Here is a 24,464-nt window from a genome sequence, read left to right on the forward strand (position 1 = left end):
AGGGATGGCACAAAGAGGACAGTGGGATGCTCCACCCACTTTTGGCTTCAGTCCTACCAACTGCTGGCTCCAACCCATCCCACTACAAACTCCAGCTTCAACCACAGCCGGCAAGCGACCCCCAATAAATTACCCCTGGGGAATGCAGTCCTTGGCAGAAAAAGGTCCCCCACCCCTGGTGTAAACAGATAAGACTGATGGACCCCTGAAGTTAGATAACCAAACTGTCAAAGCACAATTCTAGCTATAACAGCTGGATTAGGACCCCCTTTTACTACACAAGTTGCCAGAACTCTGCAATCATCATCTGCGGCTCTTGTCTATTTCTCTCCCTGCTACATATACCACCCTTTTTCAAAAGATCTCAAGGCAGTGTACATTAGAAACACATTACATTTAGGTGCCATAAGCTGTACTTGCCAGGGCATTTTAGCATATCATGTAACCCAATATAAACTATGGTTTTATCCAATCTGTTGAATTGTGTAAGGTTTTTTTTAAAAAAACTGCTGCTTCTGCTGTTTTGGTTTTGTACTGCTTTATTCTTATTACATTTATATTTTGCCTTTCCTTCCAAAGCAGCACACGGCAGCATATATATGGTGTTATTATATTGTTTTATTGAAGGGTGACACATTTTTTTTCAAAATTTGTAACAGATTATATTCCATTTCAATGACATACAACTAAAGATAGAAGTTTAAGAGACTAACAGTGAATATATGTGTGGATTCAGTTGTCAAGACCAATATTATATGCTAATTTATCACAACATAAGCCACTGAACAGATTCTAGTTCATAAATTTTAGTTCCTGAGAAGGTCAAGTATGACTTCTAAGTTTGGGTCTTTCTAATGTCACTGGGTTAATTATTCAAACACTCTTCTGGTCAAAATGACCTTAGAACTATTTCCTTGCATTTATTGTTCTATTATTGCATTGGCTCTCAACTATCCCTGCTTATCTCTTGTTCTTCTGCTTGGAAGTTCCTGTACTCTAAAATAAGCGGGTATGCCTTGCCCAGTGATTTCATGTCATAGTAAGTATAACTGCAAATGCTGCACCCAGTTATGCTATGTCCTGCTGTGTGTGCTCCTAGTTTACTATTGTCAAAGGGTCTATATTTAATTAGCTGCAAAATAACTTATGTTCATTTAATTTCGATGTTAAAATTTATGCCAACCATCTTGGTACTTCCAAAATATAAAGGCTTCAGTTCTGAAACTACTTTTTCTCTTTTAACTTTATTGTGAAGCCTCAGTTCTCACAACAAGACTGGCTAAAACCATGCAGCAGGTTTAATACACATTTCAGCTTGCTGCATGACCAAGCAGTTGCCTGATTGTTTTCCAAATTATTTTCAACTGATGATGAGGTTAATATCATTCCCCTACTTCACTGTGAGTTAAAAAGCAATCTGCCTAAGTAGCAGAGAAACCAAGCAATCACTTCGCTATGTGAGAAGCTGTAATATGTATTGAACTCACCATGTGGCAAAGGCCAAATTCTGGATATGAAATGAAACTCAGCCCTAACGCTGGCATGAATATGAATTTTTTTAATGGTAGCTTCTTTATTACCACTGAGGAGACTTGTTTGGAGAGCAGGTAGATGTCTCAGTCATTTGTAATGGCAGGCTAGGGCACTTGTTCATGCACTGAGCACTTCTGCTCAAGAGGGGAGCCTATCCCATTGGAAAGGAGAGGCTGGGGTGTGTAGTGGTAGTTAAACCTCTCTTGCATAGTCACCCAGCCTGTTCTTCAGACAGTGGACTACCGGTAACTTGAGTATCCACAAAAAGCAGACACCCTAGACTGCCATGTTAAGTAGAAAGCTAACAAGCCTCCCCTGGTGCAGTTCTATGCATGAGTAAATGCCATAACTTGTCACATAGTTTATCTCTTTCCTCTTAATTGTGCATATGCATGTGTACAACAAATTTTATGCAAACGATTTTTTTGCAAGCACATGAACAGTTTACAAGGCTGGACATGGTTTACTAGAATAAATAGATTATTTGCAATAATTTTGCATGATCATTAATTTAATATTTGTATGGATAAAATAGATTACACATACTTCTTAAACAAGAAGCCTAACTTAAAAGTGAAATAGGACAAAACACATTTTATGTTGCCTTTGATCTTTAACTTGTAGCCTTATCTCCCAGGTCAAAGGACACATTATTCAATTTCACCATATTTTGTGTAAAATCACTGTAGCGTTGAAGATGACTTTCAGTACAAATGTCATGGTACTTAAGGCTAAACCGGACTCTAGTTTTTGAGCTTCTTAATTAAAATCACAGTTTATAATGGTCTGACAATATTATCTTTATTCTTTCCAGTTGAGCAGCAGCAGAATTTTCACAGCTTTTAGTCAATCAAGCTTAGCAATGTTTCAACAGCTCTCTTTAATTTCAAAAGTGGTTCAACAGAGTGACTAAACTGAACTGGCACACTTAATTCTTCTGTTACACTGGAAGAAGAGTAACACACTGCCTGCGTCTTTCATACCATTTTAATTATAAATATTAGCCTGAAAAGAAGAAGTAAGTCTAATCAAACCTTAAAGTTTAATTGTAATTTTCCTCGCAAACACATAAGTTATTATACTAGCAAGGAAAGTTAGAAAAATAATGCTACACAAAATAAAGTGCAATTTTGTTAACAAATAAATAAATCCAAAGATTAAGGGAAGTTTGGATAAGCACCTCTGCAATACTCAGAAGGATATTTGAATATATACCAACACCTCTATAACCCGTAACTATAAAATGCAAAGAACTCTAACATTTTGCTACATGAAAAAGGGTCTTCCACTCACAGAATGATGGTTGCGTTCATGGAAAGGGGTCATTTCAAGAGAGAAACCATCCTTACATGAACAGAAGCAAAAAATTAGGATGCAAGCCTTTGACATTTTTATAGCTTTTGTAGCTCTTACCATTTCGTTAAGCTTCTTTTGCAAAGAGTATTTTGAAATCTGTAATAATGAAAACCATTAATGATTTAAAATTCATTGGCAATTAATTGTAATTCTGCTAGTTTCAAGGAAGTGGGAAAGTGGTAAAACTTATAACAGAAATGTAATGCCTGCATATATATGAAAAGCCTTGAAAATAAACCCACATTGCTAATAGGCGGCCAGCTTACACATCCTCAGGTTAGTTAGTTAGTTAGTTAGTTAGTTAGTTAGTTAGTTAGTTAGTTATTGTGTTTAAAAAAGGGAAGTAGGGGGGAACTAAGGGCATGATCTCCTCCCACCTTCCTTATGGGCATGGGTGCAACACCAGTGTTAGAGTGGGCTCTTTACTCATTACCACCCACCTCTCTGCCTCTCCTTAGTGCAGACTACTCATGCTTGGAGCACAAATAAATTAAATTAAGAAGGAATTCTGGCTGTGGATGTGAGCAGTGTGCACACAGGATGCCCCATTGCCTCTAACAACCTACCATGCTACCTACATGTATGCTCATGAGCATGGAAAGCCAAACCAGATATAACATTTGCCATGCAGCTGTTACATAGCTGTTAAAAAGAATAAGGCTGTGGGTTGAACCATAATGGAACCTTGGTATGTGGGTGGCGAGCTTGAACTCTTTGTCCCTGTCATGGACTGGTACTAATCAGAACTGGACTTCCTGCACAACTATTCACATTGGGAGGAAAGCACCAACTGATATCAACAACAGCTTTCCTCCCCATTGCAGATGGCAGTGGTGGGCATTATTATATAGTCAGAACTATGATGGAAGCAAAGAGTTAACCCACCCCTCTACCACATTCCTGATCCTGCTTGGATTTTCTGTGCCCCACCCCAACCCCGTTCCAAGGCTGCTTGATTTTTTAAGCACACACACACACAAGGGAAAACCACATGCCTAACATATCATCTATTTTTGCCTTTAGACAGAGTGGGGAACGAACGGTTCTTTTGAGTCTGGCTGCATAAGTACGATACATTTCAAGCATTTTGGAAATCCATCTTCCCCTCAAAGAATTCTGGGCCATGTGGTTTGTTAAGGGCTGCTGGGAATTGTAACTCTGAGAGGGGTAAACTGCAGTGCCCAGAATTCTTTGAGGGAAAGAATGTGATTCAAATGTGCTTAAAAAGTATAGTGTATATACAACCTATGTATATCTGACTGGAGTGGATGCTATGACTACAAACTTCACATCTAGTTCTTCATTGAGAGAGAAGAGGGGAGAAAGCACGGTTCTTCTGAGCCTGTGCAAATCATTTAAAAGTGGATACTGCTGTGACTACAATGAAATGCATCATGTCTCAACTTTTGTAAAGTTTCCCTGCCTGATTTTACTCACCCCAGGAGTCCAGCTTTGTGCCTGGTTACAAGCATGTTTATAAAGGTGTTCAGAAAAAGAAGAAGCTCTCTTAACAATCTTTCTCCTTACAACTATTTTCTTTCTATTTTTATGCCTTGCTTAGCTTTTCTTATCACTGAGGCTCTAGTGATCATATTCCATTTATTCCACCTCAAAGCTTCTCCCCATATTATGTTTATAATACCCTTCTTGGGCACAAATGATAAAATGCACCACTGGAAGCTGGATCTCTGTGCACCTCCATACTAACACTAGTTCCACAATTATAATTGGTGGGGAGGTCTTGTGCAACAAACCCTCTTAACAGGTCATTTGCTGCTTATTTTAAAACTCTGTGCAGCTTCCTAGAGTAGGATCATGGCATGCATGGAATGGGTCTAATCCTTTCCTCCTGAACTGCAGTCCCAGTGAAAACTGCTTCCCGCCCTGAGCTGCTATTTGCTACAGAGGGAAGTTTACTGGTACCATTCTCTACCAAGGCAAAAAATACTGGAGATGAATGTTGATCATGGCATCAACTCTCAGTATTATGCCATATTACCTTTCTCACTGCTGCTACATGTATAATATAATGTGGCTCTGAAAGGCCACACTACTCCCCTGTTGTATTTCCTTTTCACCTGTACGTCTGCATGAATATAATAAAGCTTACAGTCTTGTGCCAGGTTTATGGATCAGCATATAATAAATGTTGCATTCAATCATCCTATGACTTTTCTATGCACTGAAGTTCTTGCCAGAGCAGAACCGGCTGCTTCTAAATTTCCAATTGTATAACTCAAAGATTAAGGTAAGATTGATTATTATAGCCCAGTCCTAAGCACTGATCAACCCTTGTGGTACAAGCAGGGGCTTGTGCTGAAACAAGTAAGTTCTCATTCACTGCAAGGGAAACCACCTTCTTCAGAGATCTGTTCACATACTGTTTCTTGTACCATTTTGGCAGTACAACCTTGCACCCATGCAAGGAGCAAGGTCACCCTGGTTCCCTTTAGAATGTGGCACAAAATGCTATCCTTCTTATGCCAGTCATTTCATTTTCATCATTACCCACCTAAATGAATCTCTAAATTTCTCTACAATGCTAGTTCATGACAGCTACTGTGCTAGTAAAGAGACTAGGGCCCACTCCCAGCATCAGACAAAGGTGAAAAAATATTGATCCTGTGCTTTGCTGCCAATGTGTAGTAGAGCACAGAAACAGGCTAAACCTGAATGAGCTCACTTCTACAAATTATTGCTCATGAGTAGAATAATCTACTCATATGAGCAATGTACCACCAGAAGAACAAATTCACCTGAGACTACTGTTCCTTAATGAGCAGAAGTCCGCTCACCTCCTTTTAGGGGTGCAGTGGCTTTGTGGGACGGCCAGCGCCTCTCCCCACCCCCACCGGCTGAAGATGCATGGCTGTGTGTCAGGGTTTCTCCTTGCCAGGACATGAGCTTCGGCTCACACACCCGGCTTGAAATCCTGCTCCGTGTCAGCCAATTGGCCAATGGCAGTCTGGTGCAGAGGGCTGGACATGAGGGACCAATCCCACACCATGCCAGCCCCTGACACCCAGCTCTTCTTCATTGGATTTCAACCTATGATTTGCCTCTTCAAAGACAGAAAATGGCTATCTCGTGCGAGTTCCAGTGTTAGAGTGCAGGTCTGCTTGTTGTACATATGATTAAAATGTTTGCATGAACTGCTGTTAGTGCAACTGACATACCAGTTGGCTGAAAACTGACTTACTGAATGCCTTTGTTGTGGTGAATTTAAATCAGATTCCATTGCTGAATGGTTCCCCCCCCCAACTATATCTTAGTTAAGAAAAGCAAGGGAGCATTTATTACTCTTTCAGTCCATGTATCATGTTCAGCCAACCATGAAGTACACTATATATCACTTGTGCTGTGTCATGAATTGAGCAGGACATAACAAATCCTTTCAGCCTTTTGCACAGAAGGTCAGCAATGTGAAGGAATTGCTTTTAAAATAATCTCAGCATTAACCAGATTATTTAAAAAAACAAGGTACGGCATCAACATAATCAAGCTATCTATAAAGTTAATGAGAAACTAGTATAATCAGCACAATATTAATGACAAGCAAAATGTCCACTGTTGAATAGTGAAAAGGCACTTTTGAGTAATTCAGGGATCATGAAGAACAGTAAGAACAGTTTGGGAAAATGCCCTATGGTCAACAGTTAAAGTTACATTTACATTTAACTTTAACATTTTACTTTAACTTTACATTTACATTTAAATTTAGATATGTCTGAGTGTTTAATAGCAAGGAGGAAGTTTGTATGGTTTTTGTATGATTTCAGAATATACTTTAATAAATTTAATTTTCCTGGTCTGGTCTAATATTTTATTTGATTCCCTTTCTAAACCGGTATTATTTTATAAAACTTATTCAACTTAGAACAAACAAATCTAACTTAATCATTTTCATTTGAGCAGCCCAATTATCTTTAATCAAATTACTCCAGAGTTAATGTTTAGGGGAAATTAATTAAGTGTCTTACTGTGAAGTTTTGTTCTTGCTGGTGAGGGGTGAAATGTTTACTTTAGGATGAAGCTCCTACTACTACTGCAGACAAGGCTGGAATTTTCATCAGAAGAACTAAACAAGCCTAACACTGAACTTCAGAAGTATAATTGTTAACAACCTGAAAGAATAGCTGTGTCAATCCCAAAGAAGAAAAATAATAAGATGTCCACAGGAATTCCTATGAATATCAAGGGGATAACTATTCTAAGATCCTATCCCACACCCAGAACTGTAGCAGGGTAATTTGCTCTCATTTTACCAAGGAAAATAAAATTTCATGGTAAGTCCAATTTTTCTCTTATTTTTGGTGGGGGACAACAGATTGCTATGGGACTTCCAAGAACTGTTCATTCAAGAAAGCTCTGTGAACATTTTAAGGACCCCCTGACCATTAGGTCCAGTCGCGACCGACTCTGAGGTTGTGGCGCACATCTCACTTTATTGGCCGAAGGAGCTGGTGTACAGCTTCCAGGTCATGTGGCCAGCATGACTAAGCCGCTTCTGGTGAACCAGAGCAGCACATGGAAACGCCGTTTACCTTCCCGCCAGAGCGGTACCTATTTATCTACTTGCACTTTGACGTGCTATTGAACTGCTAGGTTGGCAGGAGCAAGGACCGAGCAACGGGAGCTCACCCTGTTGAAGGGATTTGAACCACCGACCTTCTGATCGGCAAGTCCTAGGCTCTGTGGTTTAACCCACAGCGCCACCCGCGTCCATTTTACTGCACTGTAAAACTGCATCAATTTTATAAAAATGATTGAATGGGATGAGTTTTGTAAATCTCATCCAAATGAGCGTTGATTTCAAAGGCTGGCAAAATTACTGCTCCTTTAACAAAGTGAGCAACTATGCTCTGTGGGAAAGTCACTCCTTTAAATAGAGTGGATTGAAGAGTGGATTTCTCATGGAGTATTTCCTAATGGGAGAAAAAAACCTCATTTTTTCTGAACTAATGAATTGTTTTACTAAATCTGAGAAACACAGATGACAAGGTAAATATGGAACTCTGAGAAGAACTGCTACCTTCTCTTGCCTGATTTTCTTTATTGGCTATCTGAGGGATTGCGGAAAAGGTCTCCTTGGCCATTTTGCTCCACAGGACTCTGGAGAGTCTGCTGCATGTGTAGATCAGTTAAGATGCAAACAGAACGCTAGATGAGGAATTGTATATACAAAATAAGACAAAAGAACTAGTCTGATGTAATAGGAATAGTATTAAACTTAGAATGCAGAGACCCAGTTTATATCCCTCCTCAGCCACAAAACATTGAGACAATTACTAAGTCTATTCTACCTCATAGTTTTGTTGTAAAAATAAAAAGGAGTCATTTATTTTATTTTCTGTGTTTATATGGTGCCTTAAGCTCTTTCAAGGAACAGCAGAAAAAGATCACTTGAATAGATTTCCCCAGCCCAATGTAGGAGCCATGCAAAAAGTCCTGGATTAGACAACCTCTTGTTTGGGAAAGAAAGTAGGGGGCTGCATTGTGTCCCTGCTCCCCCACCAACTAATTGTTAATTGGCAGAAATGCAAATTGCTTTACTTGACTAACCATGCACAGTCTTGGCTGCTGCATGGACACTCTATTGGAACAGGGCCCAAATAAATCAGGCTGCATGAGTGTGGAGCTAATGTACCTGTAACATTTTTAATGTTTCTTTCAGTCCTTCCATTTCTCTTTCTTTTGATTCCATAGCAAGTAAACATTTTCCCTTCAAAGAAATGTAATATTTTGTTAGAAAAAGGAAATATAGAATGACAAATTTCTCAGCTAAGGGACATAAGAACAGGTCTCTTGAGATGTATTAATAATTATGTGCATCATAATCTATTCTATATGCCAATGTATTGAGGATAATTACTTCTGTTCTTCAAAATACTGCAACACAAAACTCCATCCACTTCAATAGCACACTATACAGTGGGTTCAAATAAAAAGTGATAAAAGCCTGCTAAAGACTTCGTAGGAGATTATGGATCCCTAATGGATCCTGTCATCATTCAGTTGATGTCAACATCACTTCCTCAAAATAAATATGCCACAATCTCTATTCAGAGACTATTGAGATGACTCTTTTACTGAAAAATACACTGCCCCTTGCCTTTATTCTGCAGCGTTGTTGCTCTGCTTACTCCCTCTCTGTTGGATCATATAACTGATCACTATGATGCAATTGTTACAAAATGATCCACATGTTCTGTTCAATGGTGCAAGGAACTGTATTAACACAACACTTTGCAAACTTTGACATTTTCATTTTTTATACTCTTTTCAGTTAAAAATACTAATCCATAGTGTGTTTACTTTGTAGCACTGGATGAACATTCACTCCTGATTGGGTATGAAATATGCTTCCACTTTTTCAGCCATCAGCTTGAGGTCACAGAATTTGATGAGACTCTGTATTAAGTTTTACACACTCATTTTTTCTTTTTGCATTTGTCAGATAATCTACTATAACAATTTACTAATGTAAAAGTTGTGCTCAAAGATTTAGGCTACTTCCAACAGTGTTACTCAACAAACTTTATGGGGATACTATGATAACAATCTTTAGTATATTTATGCCTTACTCAGGTTGAAATCTCTTACGGCTTTTGTATATGATCTAGGGCATGGGTAGGCAAACTAAGGCACAGAGACCGGATGCAGCCCAATTGCCTTCTAAATCCAGCCCACGGACAGTCCGGGAATCAGTGTGTTTTTACATGAGTAGAATGTGTCCTTTTATTTAAAATGCATCTCTGGGTTATTTGTGGGGCCTGCCTGGTGTTTTTACATGAGTAGAATGTGTGCCTTTATTTAAAATGTATCTCTGGGTTATTTGTGGGGCATAGGAATTCATTCCCCCCCCCCCAAAAAAAATATAGTCCAGCCCCCCACATGGTCTGAGGGACAGTGGACCGGCTCCCTGCTGGAAAAGTTTGCTGACCCCTGATCTAAGGTTGCCATATCTTGAAGTGCAAAAAAGAGGATAGCCCAACCCAGGAAAACAAATCAAAGCATCCAGACAACCCATGCCCAAGCCGCCCGCACCTGAATCTGAGCCAAAAAAAACAAACAAACTCGGACATTTCCTTTAAAATGGAAAAAAGCAAAACCCAGATCAGCATGTTGGCCCTCCCTAAGAGGACATGTCTGGGATTTACTGGATATATGGCAACCCTAATATGATCAAAGCATTAGATATATGCACAAGGCAACACCTGATACTTCTCATGCAGAGATGCTCTACAGAGTCCTCGGTCTTTGGTAGGAACTTTTCAGTGGTTGCAAGGGCTGCCACTGGAAGGGAAAAACTGAAAACTCCCCATGAACACATAGATGCCCACACTAAGCACTCTGAATCCCAACCACTAACTGACTATGCTTTTTTTTGACAAATGAGTCATATCATTACCTTTTCTTCTTCTGCAGCAAATAGTCTTAATTGGAACTAGAATTGCCACAAGAAGGAAACAAATTTAAATAGTATGATCAAACAACATGTGTAACTTTTTATTTAAGGTAGTACATTTTCAAAAATTTGCTGCAATACAATACAATTCATTCCTATCCACCTCCCCAACTTCATGTACATACTCACCAACAATAGCAAGGCTCTCATTATAGCTGAGACTAGATCAGGCTTGTTGTTTTTGAGCAGTTCAACTTAACTGGTCTTGAGAATATGAATGATAATACCACTTGTTGTATATTACGGTTGAGAAGAAAGACTCATTGAGTACCTGTTTTTTAATAGCTGTCATGGCTTCTGTGTGCTGTTTGTTTAATACTTCTTTATGATGCTGAAGAGCCACCTATTATATGACAATTTAAATTAAAGCAGAACAATAAGTGAAAATTAGTGAGATGTATAAACCTGAAAATCATAAATCAAAAAATCAAAAAAATGAAGATAAATAATCAAATAATGATTAAAGAAGGCATACAAGAATAATAACACTTGCAACAAATCTTCCAACCAAGAAGAAAAAGCATAGGTATATTAGTGTAGTTAGAAGAAATTCATTTCTATTAAAATTTAACTATGAATTGGGACCTGAATAAAAATGCTATTCTAATGCTCATTTACTTTAAGGTATGTACAAATGAGATAGTAATATTTATAGCTTATTTAGCATTGCCTTTTTAAAAACTGCCACCCTCATCCACAGCAGCAGTGCAACAAGAGAGTGTATGGTGTTTAAGGAGACAACTTGCTTTCAAATTCCCGTACAAAATGTTTTGGTTGCCTGTAAAGCCAAGCATAACTGAAGACACACAGTCTTTAGCTGTGCTCTGTGTTTTCCGGATTCAGAGAGAAGAGTGAAGATGCAGTATAACACTGGCTAGAACCAAAGGTACTGCATTCAAAGTATCTCATATAATGGTTCTTCACATTTAATTTTGACAGAATAAATCACTAAATCTGCCAAATCCTACATCTCTTTAGAGCAAAGACTTTAGAAACACACATTTTATAAATTCTATTGACACTGCTTACACAAAACCTCAGAACGCTATAGAAACATGTATATTAGATCAGAAACCGTATTTTACAATTCTTCAATACTGATATTAATTCCAACAGTAAAATTACTATGAACAGATGCTATCAAGTTTTAACTGTTTGAAGAACACCAACCTTTTGCCACTCAAGCTCCTGTACTTCAACAACAAATTTGCTAATTTGTTCCTCATATTGACTTTCAGTCTCCTAGTTTCAAAAACATACAAAAAACTAGTCACTCTTTGTTTTTTTAAAAAAAACATTTTCAAAGAAATGTTAGTTAATAAGATTAGGATAGTTGTTCGTGCTCTGAATAGAATTAAATATATGTCTCACTCATTAGGAAGAAGAAATTCCATCTAGTCTTAAGTATACATTAGAAACACACAGTACTGTGTAATGGCTTCCTTTACACACACACACACACACAAATGCTTCAAATGACAAATATTATACTTGATCTTAGCCAGTAGGCTAAGATTCAACAAATATTAAGCGGCAGAAACTAATAATCTCACCAATAACTGTTTATAATTAATAACAATCCATTCTTTCACCAATATATATTTTCCTGCTCCTTCATCCTAAAAAAAGAAAAAAACATACCGGAGGCAGGCAGTGCACAAACTTCAGGCTGTGAGGAATTACATCAGACATAAAAACACAGGAAATTGCCTTATAATGAAGCAGACCATTGATTCACCTAGCACCATGGGCATAGGCAGGATTTATGTTTCGGGGCGAGCAGAACCAAGTTGTTTGTTAAACTTGATTTAGGGGGCAGCTACCCTCCACCCCGCCCCCCTTTGGCTACACCCATGCCTAGCTCAGTACTGTCCACACTTACTGGTATCAGCTCTTCAGGGTTTTAGACAGGAGAAATTCTCAGCCATAGCTGGAGATATCAGGATGTGAACCTGAGACTTCACCACAAAAAGCAGATGTTCAGCCCCTGAGCTACAGCCCTTCCTACAACATCATCCCTTAGCTGGGAGACCTGGGTAAAAACACCCTCTCAGCCATGAAGCTCAATGAGTGACCTTGGGCCAGTCGCTGTCTCTCAATCTAACCTAACTCACAGGGTTGTTGTGAGGATAAAATGGGAAGGGGGGAGCCACATACACTGGCAGAGGAAGAGGAGTGCGGGGGGAGTGCACCGCCCCTGACAGCGCGATCCCAGTGGGGTGCCATTGTGGCTGCCCCCCCGCCCGCGCTGGGTGCCACGCCAGCCCTGCCCCCACCTTCTTCTCCGCCTCCCTGGTGCCAGAGCATGAAGCTCCGCCACTGGCCACATATGCCACCTTGAGCTCCTTAGAGGAAAGGTGGGGCCTAAATGTAATAAGAAACAGAAAGTTGACCTAGGAAGAAAAAAACCAGAAGGTGACGCAATCAGGATAGAAGTAAATCTTCCTTCACTGGCAAGACTCTCAACTCTGAGATGATCCTGGGCAATGTGATAGCTACCAGGAAAAATGCATCTAAGGGGGACTCAAATGGGAAGGGAGCAGTGAAAAGCAGTATGAAATTAAGGTGAGTACCGTATTTTGCGCCCCATAAGACGCTCCGGCCCATAAGACGCACCTAGTTTTTTGGGGGGGAAATAAAGGGAAAAAATTATTTCCCCCCCAGGCGCGGGGCTGGGGCAGCCCGAGCTTCCCCCGACCCCAGCCCCCAAACAGGCAGCTCTCTGCAAGCCGTGGGAGCCCAGCGGTGGTTCCCGCTGCTTGAGGAGAGATCCGTGAAGCCTGCGCGTGCTGGGATCAGCGCGCACAGGCTTCGGGATGCCTGCAACTCTCCCCAAGCAGTGGGAACGTTCCCGCTGCTTGGGGAGAGATCCGCGAAGCCTGCGCGTGCTGGGATCAGCGCGCGCAGGCTTCGGGATGCCTGCAACTCTCCCCAAGCAGTGGGAACGTTCCCGCTGCTTGGGGAGAGATCCGCGAAGCCTGCGCGTGCTGGGATCAGCGCGCGCAGGCTTCGGGATGCCTGCAACTCTCCCCAAGCAGTGGGAACGTTCCCGCTGCTTGGGGAGAGATCCGCGAAGCCTGCGCGTGCTGGGATCAGCGCGCGCAGGCTTCGGGATGCCTGCAACTCTCCCCAAGCAGTGGGAACGTTCCCGCTGCTTGGGGAGAGATCCGCGAAGCCTGCGCGTGCTGGGATCAGCGCTTGCAGGCTTCGGGATGCCTGCAACTCTCCCCAAGCAGTGGGAACGTTCCCGCTGCTTGGGGAGAGATCCGCGAAGCCTGCGCGTGCTGGGATCAGCGCTTGCAGGCTTCGGGATGCCTGCAACTCTCCCCAAGCAGTGGGAACGTCCCCGCTGCTTGGGGAGAGATCCGCGAAGCCTGCACGTGCTGGGATCAGCGCTTGCAGGCTTCGGGATGCCTGCAACTCTCCCCAAGCAGTGGGAACGTTCCCGCTGCTTGGGGAGAGATCCGCGAAGCCTGCACGTGCTGGGATCAGCGCTTGCAGGCTTCGGGATGCCGGCAACTCTCCCCAAGCAGTGGGAACGTTCCCGCTGCTTGGGGAGAGATCCGCGAAGCCTGCACGTGCTGGGATCAGCGCGCGCAGGCTTCGGGATGCCTGCAACTCTCCCCAAGCAGTGGGAACGTTCCCGCTGCTTGGGGAGAGATCCGCGAAGCCTGCACGTGCTGGGATCAGCGCTTGCAGGCTTCGGGATGCCGGCAACTCTCCCCAAGCAGTGGGAACGTTCCCGCTGCTTGAGGAGAGGTCCGCGAAGCCTGGAGAGCGAGAGGGGTCGGTGCGCACCTACCGCTCTCGCTCTCCAGGCTTCAGCGAAAGCCTGCATTCGCCCCATAAGAAGCACCCACATTTCCCCTTCATTTTTGGAGGGGAAAAAGTGCGTCTTATAGGGCGAAAAATACGGTATCTTAGACCTAATCTAAAAATGATGGGACACTCATATTTGTTTGATCAATATCTATGTTGCTCTCATATAATGTGAGGTGGATGTCTCATTTTAACATGAGAAAGGGTGGAAAGGTAGGAACAGCTAAACCGTCCCTCCATTATCTATTACACAGTCTAACTCACTTCGGATATAGACATTCAGCTAGGGAAAAGTGCCCAGAATGATGGGAAGGTAAAAAAAGGAAGGGGTTTAGCTTCCCCTAGCACTGTGCTTTCCTGATGCTAAAATGTGGTCCCACCTTCTTATATGTGAACTGAAAATGTTAGGATTCTATAGGAACCCTAAGAGGTTCCGCAAATTCGGGCCCACTACAATGAACCACAGCCTGTGCACAAGATCTTATTTCATTTGCATTTAATTCATTGTAGTACACATATACTTTTAACACATATTATTTCTCCCCTCCCTTTCCTTCAACATAGCCTTCTTGATTTCAAGCACCACATACAGGTTCCTCCCAGTTAAAAACAATGGATTTTTAATGAGACTTACATATCCAACCACCATTAATACCTCCATACACATAAGACAAAGATAATCAAATTAAGCAGGAAAACGCAAATGAGAAAAGAAGGCAGAAAGAAGACTGTGGAAATAAAAGGAAAGTTTCAAAGAGAGGGAGAAAAGAAAATGCGAGGAGAGAAAAATACTCCCCCATAAAGGCTTCTTTTAACACTGCATATATTAATACAAAGTTTCCTCACATGTTTTTTATACGGGAGGATTAATATGACAGGAGGGAGAGTTCATATTGGCTGAAATGCTTCCTGAGATATGTGGATTTCAAAGCCTCAACAGATTTATAGGTCAAAACCAGCCCCTCTATCTGTATCTGAAGGCTAATAGTTAATTGCACAATTTTTGCAGGACAAGCTTTATGTTCCCACTGACCCACTTCTGTCAGAAGACAGGCTTCTTTGTTTTATATTTACTGAAGCTCCCAAATGCTATTCAAAGAATATCCCAATTAGAGCCAATCTACAAAAGTATGAATCATTTGCTGCAAGATACCTATTTTCCAGAGAAGGTCACAGTATATGCAACTGAAAAAAGTCAACCCTTGACAAAGTTGCCACCTGAGAATTCAGAAGCAAAAACTGGCCCACAAGCCCTTGCAAACAGTGAGTCCGGTTAGCCAGAAGAGCACAAACATCATCAGTAATGCAAGGTCTTCTCTTTCGTCTAGAGGTCGGGTCTGTGCTCCTTCAACTACCATCAATTCCAACTTACCTGTTTACTACAATTGATAGCAATAGCGTCTTTCAATCTGGGTTGAAAACCAGGAGTGTTGGTTACTGACCTGATGTTGCAGTCAAATGTTTTAATCTTAACATGTTCAGATTGTTATTATGTGTTATACTATAACCAATACTAAAGTTATGCATACAGAAAGCCATCTTACACTGAGTCAAACCATCTGTCTATCTAGCTCTGTCGTATTGCCTACAATGACTCGCAACAGTTCTCCAGGGTTTCAGAAAGGGGTTTCTGCCAATCCTCTGACTGCTTGATTTTTATCTACTGTCACAAAACCGCAAAGCCTTTGCTTCTGTGATTATAGTATTGTTTGCAGAATATTACAAATGTCATGCGGCATAAAAGTAAGGCAGATAAACACAAAAATATAAAAGCTCATAAAAAACCTTTCTGCACTCCCTAAGTGAGTAATATTCTGTAACTACAACAAAATAGTTTTCTTATAATTATCTATAAACACTGAATCCGGATGCATCTTCTATTACTCCCCCATCAGGGACAAAAGCCAATTATTTTGATTACCCTATGACTTTTCAGAGAAGGGGGAGTACGCTCTCAAACAATTTATTTACAAATGCTGTTAAAATGTGCTACGAGTAAAGCACGCATTAATGAAAAGCAGAAACATGATACATTATTAGTAAAAATCCTGTAGAAAACAGTCAGTAAAGTGTACTTGTGTATTCCCCCCCCCCCAGGAGAAGCAACTGGGGAAGGGCAATTTTAAGCAGAAAAATGGCCAGATGGGAAAGGGTTAAGAAAACCTCCCTCCCCTTTTCTATTCTTGACATCAGCTGTTATTTATTTAATTATTTTAAATGAAAATGCTACACGCAACCGGGTGCAGGTAGTGCCAAGTTCAGACCTTAGTAAAGACAACTGTCTGCCTGTTTATACATGCGTTTCTATATTTTACAGAATTATTTCTGGCATTGCCACAAATGGACAGGGTGATGCTAAATGGTTAACAGAGGAGGGGTGCTACCAGAAGACTCCTAAGCTACATAATTCTGGGGTACTGCCTACAGCTTCCAGCAGGAAACCACTTTCTATAGTGTGGAAAATTTAAGAAGTTGGCTGCTGTTTGACAGCAGGGATGGACCGATCAATCAATTTCCTATTTCTATGTCAATTCTACATGTCAATTCTGTCCCAATTCTGCAGTGATCTGTAATTTAAAAAAAAATAAATCCATACAAAATTGATTATTTAAATCCATATTTAAATAAGTATTTGTCACACAATGCGCGCTTAAATACATATTTTATCTCAATACACACATTTCAAAATGTATTTTACCCTAATGTATTTTATACACTTTGATGCATTATCTGAGCCAAGAACTGTATTGTAAAATTTACAGAAGTGCAGATCTGAAGGATAATCTTGTTCCGGTTCATTTATTAATCTGGGATGTGCAGATTAGGTCATTGCACTTAAAAATGCAAACCAAACAAAATTCTCTTCCATTTCTATTTGACAGTGGGAGCTACTATAACTAATAGTATGTCTTGTTAGCATTTCTGGATCTAAGCAATTTACCGTACTTGGAAGTTCATTAGGATTGGGTTATAAGATTGCTTAGGAATTGTTTAGAAATAATGACATTTTAGGAGACCAGCGCTTGACTTAAATTTGAAGGAAAGGAAGGAGAAGAAAAGTGGAAATGAAAGAAAACTTTGTTTCCACTGTGTACAAATTATTCTGCTGGTGAGCTGCCCATTGACAGTTGCTTAAATATGCATCAGCACAAGGAGAAACAAATTGTCACCTCCACTGATCTGTTCCCACACAATTCATGTATCTAGTGGCACATGGAATTAACCCTATATGATTTAAACTACAACAAAATATTTGAATGGAAAGAACTGAAGCTGCTAACTTGAACTTCCTCCTTCAACTTGTGTCTCACGTTTTTCATAAAGTTTGCAAACAGTGTGCATAAAGTTGAATGAAAAGGAGCAATAGTGAGGAGGAAACACAATAAGAGAACTGGGCCAATATTAACAAAATTAATTTCAATAGGGACAAATATAAGGTTCTGCACTTGGGGTGGAAGAACCAGCTGCACAAATGTAATATACTGCTGGGAGTACTATGTTCAGTACTGGGCACCACAATTAAAGGAGGATATTGACAAGCTGGAACATGTGCTGAAGAGGGTGACGAATATGATAAAAGGTCTGGAAACCAAGCCTTATGAAGAATGGTTGAGGGAATTGGGTATGTTTAGCCTGGTAAAGAGGAGAAAGATAGAAGATATCATAGTCATCTTCAAATATCTAAAGGGTTGTCACATGGAAGAGGGAACAAGTTTGGTTTCTCCTGCTCCAGAGGCTGGGACCCAAATGAAAATATTTGTTACAAGAAAGGAGATTCTGACTAAACATCAGGAAGAACTTTCTTACAGCAAGAGCTGTTTGACAGTGGAACGGAGTCCCAGGAGAGGTGGACTCTCCTTCCTTGAGGTTTAAGCAGAGGCTGTATGGCCATCTGTCATTTATGATCCTGTTGAGATTCCTGCATTTCAGGGGATTGGACTAGATGAGCCTTGGGGTCCCTTCCAACTCTACAATTCTATGATTCTAGGAAGTCAGAGTTGCAGAACCACTGCTGCATCCAAAACACTGCTGCCTCATGCCACTCAAAGCCAAGAGCTTTGTTATTTCCGTTTTCGCTGCTGTCTGCCACTGGCCTGCAGATCAGGTCCTTACTTGTGAATGGATTGGCTTAGGATCCAGAACATCCTTAGCCAGCCCAGCTCTGCCCCATCTCCAAAATGCCGTTTCAGAGCCTTGCACCAGCAGGATATCTCAAATAGTTTGCACCTTTAGAAACTACAGCAGGGTGTTCCAGGATACCTGATCCTCCTAACCAGCTCTTCTTCCTCTTCGGCGATCACTCATCTCCAAGTAAGATTGTCTTTCATGAACACGGTCTTAACAATGAGTGCGTAAGTGACTGTGGAGGGCAGTTCTGGATTCACACATCCTTCCACAGTGGGGACATAGGTTTCCGGGCAGGTGGAAGAAGGTGGAGGGATACCTCTGATCGATACTAATCCCCTCCAGGAGCACAAATTTTGGGTTAGGATTGCTCCCTAAAAGATTTAAGGGTCTTCAGTTCACCACTGTTAGTCCCCTCCCCCTTCATTCTAAACTGGAAGTTTTAAAAACTTATACATTCTATCTTGAAACATCCATGCAACACATTAAAAAGAAAACTTTCTTATGTTTAGGAGGAAAACTGTATATAATTTTTAGATGATAACAAGAGACACAAAACCTTTAGAAGTCTTGATATTTTATTAGCTGCCTTAGGACTACAAGGATTTAAGTGTTTTTACAAAAACACCACCATAACAATAAAAGAGGAGTCATTTGATGGTTTATTTACTCGTTATAACCTTTAGAAAGTGTCAAGCCTTTGTAAAGTGCTTGCTTCAGGCTGTAGTTTTACAAGATAGGCTGTACATTGGTCAAGCCCCCCTGATTCTTGACCCTGAACAGATTTAGGAACAGAGTACAGCTGGCTCACATCCAAGCAACCCAAACTAGGTACTTTTACCATCGTTTTCAAACTCATAATCCACCTCCTACGAAATTGCAAAATCCATTTCTTTCATGCTGCTCAATCAAACAGTTCTCAGACTTCCAAATTACTTCACAGTCTGTTTTAGGATACCCTGCAATGGGCCTACATAAACTAGATGTTGAAGCAAAACTTGTTAATACTGTACAGGCGAAACTCAACTTGGGGTTACATTCCAGGGACAGCACATAAAACAAAAATCAAGTATAGTCAAAACACATGTGGTTCACCAGCAGGTAGCGTTGAAAAGTCTTTTTTTCCCAGATGCCCAACCCCTTTCTGCCCCCTTTTTATTTTTAATTTTGCCAACCATGTACTGTAAAGCTAAATGTGCACAAGTTAAATGAGCATAAGTTGTGAGTTACCTGTACCTAAACATTTCTGAAGTTCAAAGCCCGCTATAGCACGTTTTAAGATAAAAGGAGTGGGCTCTGTCCCTGGTCCCCAGACACAGATAATAGGCAGCAACAAGGAAACAAAATTTTAAAGAGTGGAGATGGCTAATGCATGAATAGGTTGTTTCTCTAACCATGCATGATACTTAAGTACAATTAAGAATTGGTAATGCCTGAGATATTTCTTTAGGCCATGCTGCAAAGTAACTGCCCTTGCACAGAGAACAGCTTATGTAAGTGTAATTAGATGAGGGGGTGGCCTGAAGGACACACCCTGTCCAGCTTATGACTGGGGTTGTAAAAAGAGACTACTAGGATGCTTCCATGAAGAGGCTTAATACTATAAGCAGGTAACTGGCAACATGGTGTTTTAAAAACTTAATTGGCTTTTTCCTGGAAAAGAGAAATCTGGATTCAATAGGGGGCATTCTGATGCCAACACTACCATGTGGATGCTGCAAATAACTTGCATACATCAGCAGCACAAATCTCACAATAAGTACCCATACAGAAGCATCCCTATAGTGGCTCAAACTGGTTGAAATTTAGCCTGGCAGATTCCCTTTCATTGAACAGATTGGCATTGGTGAGAGTGAAGTGCTGGTTCTTGTATAACAAAGGTAATGGCCAGAGTTTTCTTCTAGAAAGGGGCATATTCTTCTTCCCTCTTTCCTGTTTTTCAATGCTCTGAAAACTGGAGTGAGCACAACAATACAAAGGAATAATTCACTGTTATGTACAGTTATAACAAAGATACCCATAGCACTATTCCGTTGCCACAGGTCATGCATATGCAAATAGGATTCCAGTCTTCAGCTAGAAGGGACTTGAACAGCAGCTGAGGCCACTACAACACAGCACCAAGTTCACTGTGAGACACAGGATTATCACCACTTTAGCCATGCCACAGGGAATGGCCAGTCTCAGTTTTAAAATATTTCCTGAATCTTGTCATCAGTCTGGACAGCTGATTCCTTTAGCAGCTACACTTATCTCTTTTACTCTGTCTCTAATGTTTTTCAGGGCAATGCCTTCTTACATACCTCCAAACAGAGAAACAAGAAGATAGTATTAGTATGCTAGGGGAAACCACAAGGTTTGAATTAATCTTTTTTCAAAACCCCAAAAGGCCAAAGCCAGCCCAATGTGGTCTGAGAATGATTAATAGGATTAATAGTCATAGAATTTGGAGTGACAGGATATAAAAATGAGACATGTGTCTGTAAATACTGGATGTTATGCTTGAAAAGAATATTATATTGAGAGGGGAGATACACCACAACATTTTGTGCAAGTCCAACTTGTTCCCTCTAATAGTGAACTTAAGTGGATGAGTACATATCAGTTTATAAGCAACACAGGGCCACTCAAAAGTAAGGTAATGGTTTATACATACTCATGAGACCTCCTAGATATGCAAAAGTATTTACATTTGTGAATGGGGAAAAAAACTTCTTAAAAACAAAATATAGGATCCTGTGAGCTTACACAATATAGATGGCAGTTGTACCTACAAAAGCGGGTGGGCACTGATGCAGACCTTAAACCATCACTGAACTTCACTAACATCAAGCATAAACTACTGTAATGCCTACTTATTTTGAGCTACCCTTAAGGATTGTCAAAAAGCTTCAGCTGGCTTTGACCAGTGATTAAAGTGATATATGTGTTTTACCAGGAATCTCCTAATCAATGTTATAGCAGTATCAAAGCTAAGTGATTATGGTGTTGAAATGCCATTTTTCCAATGTTCCATGGTGTTTTGCCAGTATCCAGGATCCTCATTTCTTGCCACTTTCACCACTCCTTTAACCTGTGAAATTCCTCAAGGGAAAGTTGCCAATCATTTTAGGCCTATGGGCACATTTGAGTTCAATGTGTGGGCACCACACCCTCTGATCACTTCTCTGTTCTGCAGTCAATCACATACATGGACACATGGACATGCAAAGTAAGTGACAGAAAGAGAGGAAGTGCATGCACATAAAGTCTGGTTTGCCAAGGAATCTCAGTAAAAGTCAGATGCAGAAGGAAAGCAAACAGAGCTGCAATGTGTAGTGGGGAATATCATCACTCTTCCAACTTCTTCCTTCAGCTCTGTGTACTTTTCAAGGGAGGAAAAGTGCATGGGAAGGCTCAGAGGATTTGTGGGAAGCAACGGATGACCTCAAGGTTGCCATTGCACCAATGGGAACCACACTTTCAACCCCAGCCCTGAGGGTTAAAGACACTTAAATCCATAAAAACCACCTTTCTACAGCTTTTGATTATACCATTCATGTTGAATAGCAAGGCTGTGCATAAGAAATGCATTCTTATGACTGTGGAACTCCTTTCTACTAGCGACCAATATAGCATTTTGTAAAAGCTGTGTAAAACCCAGTTTAGGTTGGCTTCCAATGGCAAAGGCTAAAAAACATGGATAAGTTTTAATACATTTTACTGTATATTTCATTTTGCTTGTTTTGTTTGTTACACTGATCCATTGCCTCATACAATGAGCCTCTTGATAATGTACAACAGAATATAAAACATATATAATTCATTAAAACATGTAAAAAAAAATCCAGAAAAATACAAAGAATAAGCAGTAACGCGGGGGGAAGGAAAAGTATCAACATCAGCAGTAACATATACAAATTAATACCTCAAATGCAAGCTAAATAATCACCATCAGATTAATCAGGAACTAAAACTATAAAAATAACATTAAAAAGCTAAAAAAAAAGTTAAAAGGCTTAGGAATAAGAATGCCTTTAATTGCTTTACATTTCCAAATTAGCTAGAAATATAAGTAAGTAAATGTGCCTACCCTTCTCATACGCAATTCTTCTACTGCCTCCAGAAAATTTGTTTTAAAATCTGATAGCTGAAGAGAAATCAATGCTTCGGCAGAATTCTGTAAGGTACAGGCAGGTGCTTCCTTATTTAATTCTTCATCCATTTTAGAAATTGTATCTATAATTTTTTTAGCGTGCGTTTTACTTGAAATGAAAAGAGTATCATTCAGAAAATTGCTACACCAGAAAATGGCAAGTATTTATACTGCAATTTAAAATATTAGCTAAAACTTTAAAACATATAGGTCACAATCCAATCACACTGTTGATGTGCAGTTTACTGCCACCAACCCCTTCATCATGCTGGTAGACTTCCCACAAGGACAGAGCTGAGCTCATAGGGCAACTGCACATGCCAACTCGGTCAGGCTCTTTCTATTTAAACAGGCTCTGGCATATTGTGCTCACAATATCAGTGTTAGCAAGAGCAGTAGCAAGCACTAATTTATATACCATAAAATAAGCTTGTATTTCAGCACTATTTGGGGATGCCCCAGTATGGTGCCCATGTTACAAGTTTTTAGGAAGTCAATACAAATTTGTAGCATGGGCACCCTACCACACATACAGCCATGGGAAAACGAAAGTACTTTACATTCTCTTTGAATTCTGTGGTTTTACACATCAGGACATAATAACAATCAGTCTGGTGTTCTCTTGTGGGTACATTCTGCAATATATTCTGGATGCAGTAACAGTGAGTGGTGAATTTATTCTGCTTTAGTTTATACCATGATGCTTCCCCAGTGCTGCCAGCTATAGCATAACAAAAGCAAGACAAAAATAAAAACAGAACATTTGTGGTACAAGAAGTCATGGGATTTCAGCAAGAGGTTATGGGATATACACTGATTGGAAATGAAAAAATGTAATCACCCCAGATGTTGTCCAAGAGCCAACAGTATTGATAGTGGGATCGTGTGGGATCACCCCACTAGCATCAAGAGCACAAATAATAATTAATATACGATAAAAAATTCATATGGAGGTGCCTTAGATCAGCATGCTGCGGCAGGGTAAGGCAGTATGCAAGCTATGAAACTGCTTGTCTTCTGCCTTCTAGTGACACACTTCCTTCTGCCTAGCTCTTTTTGCTCTAGACCAGGGGTTGTTAACCTGGTCCCTACCACCCACTAGTGGGCGTTTCAGGATTCTAGGTGGGCGGTAGGGGGTTCTACGGCACAAGCTGAATCCTTCTTCCATAGAGCACTGGTGGGCGGTAAGGAAATTTTACCATCAAGAAAGATGCATTAGTGGGTGGTAGGTATAAAAAGGTTGACTACCCCTGCTCTAGACTGACTCCTTGGCTGAACAGTTCCCCTGCTGTTTCAATATACCGTACCTTTTCTCAGACCTGTTCTTGTCTTGCTGGACAGCTTTCCAACTTCACCTGTATGGTGGGGAACCCATTCCAAGGATTCCAAACTGGCTGGAATGAGACTTCCTCTCAGGGGCGGAGGAAGGGGGTGTGCGGTGGAGGCAGATCACCCCAGGTGTCTTCGCTGAGGGGGGTGACATTTGGCGTGCCGCCCACCCGCAACTCCCAAGCCTACCCTGAGCCGTTGGGGGAAGGGGGGAGCTGTGCCGCTTTGCCGGCAGCCTTCCCCCCTTCCCACTTCATTTTGACAGCTGGGGGAGGCTTGGGAGTTGTTGGCGGGCAGTGCGCCAAATGTCCACCATCGGCGGCTCGCTCTGCCCCCATCGGCGGCTCACTCCACCCTGGCTGTAGGGCGTGTGCACCGCGCCGTACACCCAAGTGGCCTGGGAGGGCACCCTCCGCACCCCAGCAGGGAAGTAGTGGTATCAACAGAAGTGTGGGGTGAGTGTCACATGTATCACAAGGTGGCAAGAAGTGATAATACGTGCAAAAAACAACAACCCTAATGTGGATCGGCATGTATCTGTTTTAATTTAATCTTTTAAACATGTTTTAGTAGATACTTGGTTGACTCTGGATTTCAGCACCTTTCATCTCTCTGATACAGTCATACCTCATGTTACATCCGCTTTATATTACGTCCCACAGCAGCCTGGAAGTACCAGAAAGGGTTACTTCCGGGTTT

General features: G+C 41.0%; 1 protein-coding gene across 24 annotated transcripts in view; it reads right to left on the minus strand.

The window, feature by feature from the left end:
• The window catches only part of CCDC73 (coiled-coil domain containing 73), a 74,882-nt gene that overhangs the window by 21,518 nt on the left and 28,900 nt on the right, over positions 1 to 24,464 (minus strand). For 10 of the 24 annotated variants that reach the window (XM_081163895.1, XM_081163894.1, XM_081163896.1 and 7 more), the window contains 6 exons: positions 22,374 to 22,545; positions 11,528 to 11,599; positions 10,629 to 10,700; positions 10,301 to 10,336; positions 8,537 to 8,611; positions 2,947 to 2,985 (listed from right to left, as the gene is read on the minus strand). In XM_081163895.1, the coding sequence (XP_081020021.1) occupies positions 2,947 to 2,985; positions 8,537 to 8,611; positions 10,301 to 10,336; positions 10,629 to 10,700; positions 11,528 to 11,599; positions 22,374 to 22,505 (426 nt within the window). In that variant the 5' untranslated portion in view covers positions 22,506 to 22,545. Of the gene's footprint in view, positions 1 to 2,826; positions 2,875 to 2,946; positions 2,986 to 8,536; positions 8,612 to 10,300; positions 10,337 to 10,628; positions 10,701 to 11,527; positions 11,600 to 11,910; positions 11,977 to 22,373; positions 22,546 to 24,464 lie in introns of those variants that run through there. The other 14 variants (XM_081163888.1, XM_081163891.1, XM_081163873.1 and 11 more) reach the window with 5 other exon arrangements.

This window comes from Podarcis bocagei (assembly GCF_964188305.1).
Source record: "Podarcis bocagei genome assembly, chromosome: 1".
In the NCBI taxonomy this organism is placed as follows: domain Eukaryota; kingdom Metazoa; phylum Chordata; class Lepidosauria; order Squamata; family Lacertidae; genus Podarcis; species Podarcis bocagei.